The sequence below is a fragment of the Myzus persicae genome, unplaced genomic scaffold (assembly GCF_001856785.1).
Source record: "Myzus persicae strain clone G006 unplaced genomic scaffold, MPER_G0061.0, whole genome shotgun sequence".
Classification (NCBI taxonomy): Eukaryota; Metazoa; Arthropoda; class Insecta; order Hemiptera; family Aphididae; genus Myzus; species Myzus persicae.
In genome coordinates this window covers 609580-612959 of record NW_019104433.1, presented here as the reverse complement: position 1 = coordinate 612959, position 3380 = coordinate 609580, and the positions used below count along the sequence as shown (strand labels likewise).

Here is a 3380-nt window from a genome sequence, read left to right as displayed (position 1 = left end):
TGGAATTATTAATTTATTGTACAAATAATAATATTTGGCTTTTGAAGTCACTTTACCTTTAAAACGACTTTAATTTAATTTAATAATGATTAATAGTTTTTACTTTTAGTACGAGTTCTTGTTTCGCTAGTATAATAGCATCATGAGAGTACAGATACATTTTAGTGTGATTCTGTGTAAAATACAACTAAAAATGAAAGTATCTACTTTCTTCACGACAAATAAAACAAGTCACGCGGCAACACCGCAGCGCGATGTACAATTTCGACGCAGTAGCGATAAAATCCATAAGGTAATTGAATAAAAACTCTAAGGTTGGTAAACATAAAATTATACATTTATTGTCTATGTTAATGCCAAACGTATCAAATACATCGCCGGTAAAACGGCCGTCATAGTTTATAATAATATTATCATTACCTACTAAGACTTAAACACTAGTATTTATAATCAATATAATATAATTATCTATATATACAGACGTACCTGAGCATAATTAAAATTATAATACATAAAAGGCAGTGTAACGAGACTAGAACGTGCAAGGTACAGACGAGTATAATAATAATATAATCACTAGGTATACATTATAATGCAGTCCCGATTGGTAAAAGAACGGTCATAATATATATTTTTTTTTTGACCGTACAATCGATAAAAAATTTACAATTTTTTTTCCGAAAAAAAAAACAAAAAAAACCAATCGAGCCTGCTACTAAAGAGGTAATAATCAATATACAATCTCGCTGCACGCACGAGATCAATTGCGGAGCGCATTGTCGGGTGCAAGTGCAGCTGCATTATACCGCGATATGGGCGTAACATCACTTTTGGGTGCATTGTTTGTTATGAAAACACGATACCTAGGATGTAAAATAAAAGACACGCGTTTGGGAGTGAAAAATTAAACATAATACAACAAAAGATACAAAAGCATAATATTAAAGTCCGTGCAAAAATATGTAGAGCAAATTATCATATTGAAATAATGCATCGAAGAAAACAATAACTTAGGTAATTCAATATTTTATCACATAAAAAACAAAATATCAAAAATATGAACTATGGTTAATAAATTAAGCAAAATGTATGCGCTCAACGTGCTAGAGGTAATATGTTGAGAAATAATGTGCTTGCGCCCAAACGTTGAGTGGATATTTACACCCTAAAGTGCTAAAGGTATTTCAATTTTTGCGTATTCCTGCAGCCGAAACGAGGGGACCGGACAGCCCCGATCAAACGCACCCCAGCACTACAGAGGGTCGCCGTCACCCATCTCGGCCTTGAGGTTGGCGCTTGACATGAGGTTCGATTGTATCCAGTGGTGTATCTCGATGGGGCACTCGGGCCGCTGGTACGCGCTGTCCGCGTCCGCGGTCTTAGCGGCCGCCGATGCACCGCCACCGATGACGGTGCGCATCAGTTCGTCTGCGCTGCAGTCGATCACCCGCTGCCGGTTGTACACGATGGCTCGGACGAACTCGTCGGCTTTGGACACGAACCGGAATTCGAAGAATATGGACATGTCGTCCCAGTACACGATCCTGGTACGGATCTCGTACCGGCTGAACGTGCGCACGAACTTGCGGTACCGGATACTGTTTGCTATGGTGAATATGAGGCCACCGCGGCGCCGGAGCTCTTGCCACAATCCGGTGCGCAGCAGGAACTCAATGCGGGCCAGGTCTATCTCACGCAGGTACCGGGCGTTGTTCATGTGCGACAGGTACACGTCCAGGTCAGTGGTCAGGCACACGGACGAAAATACGGCCGTGTCGGTGACCCGGAGCTTCTTCTTCAAGCACGTGGCCGTCACGTAGCTGAACAGCGATCGGAAGAAGTAAGGCATGTCCAGCGCGCACATGAACACCAAGATCAGCGTGAGCGCTGCACACGCCACCGTCAGCACCGTCACCGTCAGCGCCGACGAGTCCGTCCCTGTGACGGCGGCGGCGCTGGCCGTCGGAGTGGCCGGAGCCGTTGACGTCGACAATAAAGAAATCAACATCGCCTTGTCGGCGGCGCCCGTGCCGGACGGCTGTTGGTAGTAACTATTATATTACTTGTTATTATACAAGTAGGTAGGTATTGCTGCTGCTGGGAATTCGGGAATCACATGGACCGGAAAAGGCGAAGGGAAGTCCGCGGGCGATACTGAGTCGAATTCGGGCGAAGCGGTTGAGGCCGGCGACGACGATAAAATTCGGACGGACGCGGCAGACGTGCTGATAGGTGGCCGGCGGACGGGTTTGTGCGAGTGAGACGCCGGCTCGCGCGTGCGTGGTAGACGCGATAATATCTGTCGGACGTGAAAAAGAAATGTGTGTATTACACAACCGCGTACCTATTATGTATACCTAGGTATAATACCGGTCATACCAGACGCGGCAGACGGAATGCAGAAAAAAATGTATTTAATTAGGTATAATTCTCATATTATAATATTTCATTATTATTAAAATTGTTATTATTATTATTTTTTTTTTTTTATATAATAGCCCAATTTTGCCTCACGGCAGTGGCGCCCAACTAATATAATAGGTAGGACAGGTATGTATCATGTGAAGCGATCGCTACAACTCTTAAATGACTGGTGAATTGCTGTGGGTGGATGGGTAATTGGATAAAAATTTTAGATTTCACTTCACAAAAAATCTTGGAGTAGATCTGAAACTGAGTAGTCGGTGACAGATCTAATGCCCGTGAACTTCTGAATCCGTATGAGGCGCAATGGACCACAGATTTCAAAACACGGTTTTCTGTGGCTCGTTTCGACAACTCATGAAATAAAGGTCTAAAATTATAATAATATTTATAATGAGTAATGACTGATTTATTTTTTGTAACCAATAGCAAAAAAATAATCGTTTTTCTTGAGTCTACTAAATTCAACATTTGTGTGCTGTAAAAAATAGCCTATGACACTTCGGGCGTTGCAGAATCTATTGACGAAAACGTTATCAAAAATCTTTCGAAATCTGCAGTGGATTTGCATAAAGAGCCCCGACACTCAATCGAGTTCATTGTATGGATAATTATTACTCATTAATAAATATTAAAATGGTTTTGATATTTCAAATATGATATTGAACACACCTTCGATATTATCATCAATATACACCACTCAGTCAATAATGTTATGTTGGTACAATAAAATTGATTGTGTATTGGGCCCTTCAAATGCCAACCGTTTTATACTTTTGATTTTATATAGTATTCAATATATTAATTATTAATTGTAGCTGATCCAACATGGAGTCGTCAGTGACAAATTAAATGCCCGTGGATTGGCCACTCCGTTATTTAATGTAAGCATTTTTTTCAATCTCCTCCTTTAAAATTTGAAATTCAAAAATTTGCTTCGTGCTGCAAGAGTATAG

At 41.0% G+C, this 3380-nt stretch overlaps 1 protein-coding gene across 1 annotated transcript; it reads right to left on the bottom strand.

Annotated features, from left to right (window-relative positions):
* Nucleotides 1-314: 314 nt before the first annotated feature.
* Nucleotides 315-2535, bottom strand: LOC111042143 (protein THEM6-like). The gene has a single exon (XM_022326663.1). The coding sequence runs from the start codon at nt 2006-2008 to the stop codon at nt 1253-1255; it is 756 nt and encodes a 251-aa protein (XP_022182355.1). The 5' UTR covers nt 2009-2535; the 3' UTR covers nt 315-1252.
* Nucleotides 2536-3380: the final 845 nt, after the last annotated feature.

What these genes read in the sequence shown, in the direction of transcription:
- LOC111042143 (XM_022326663.1), bottom strand. Translation starts at nt 2,008, where the DNA reads ATGTTGATTTCTTTATTGTCGACGTCAACGGCTCCGGCCACTCCGACG.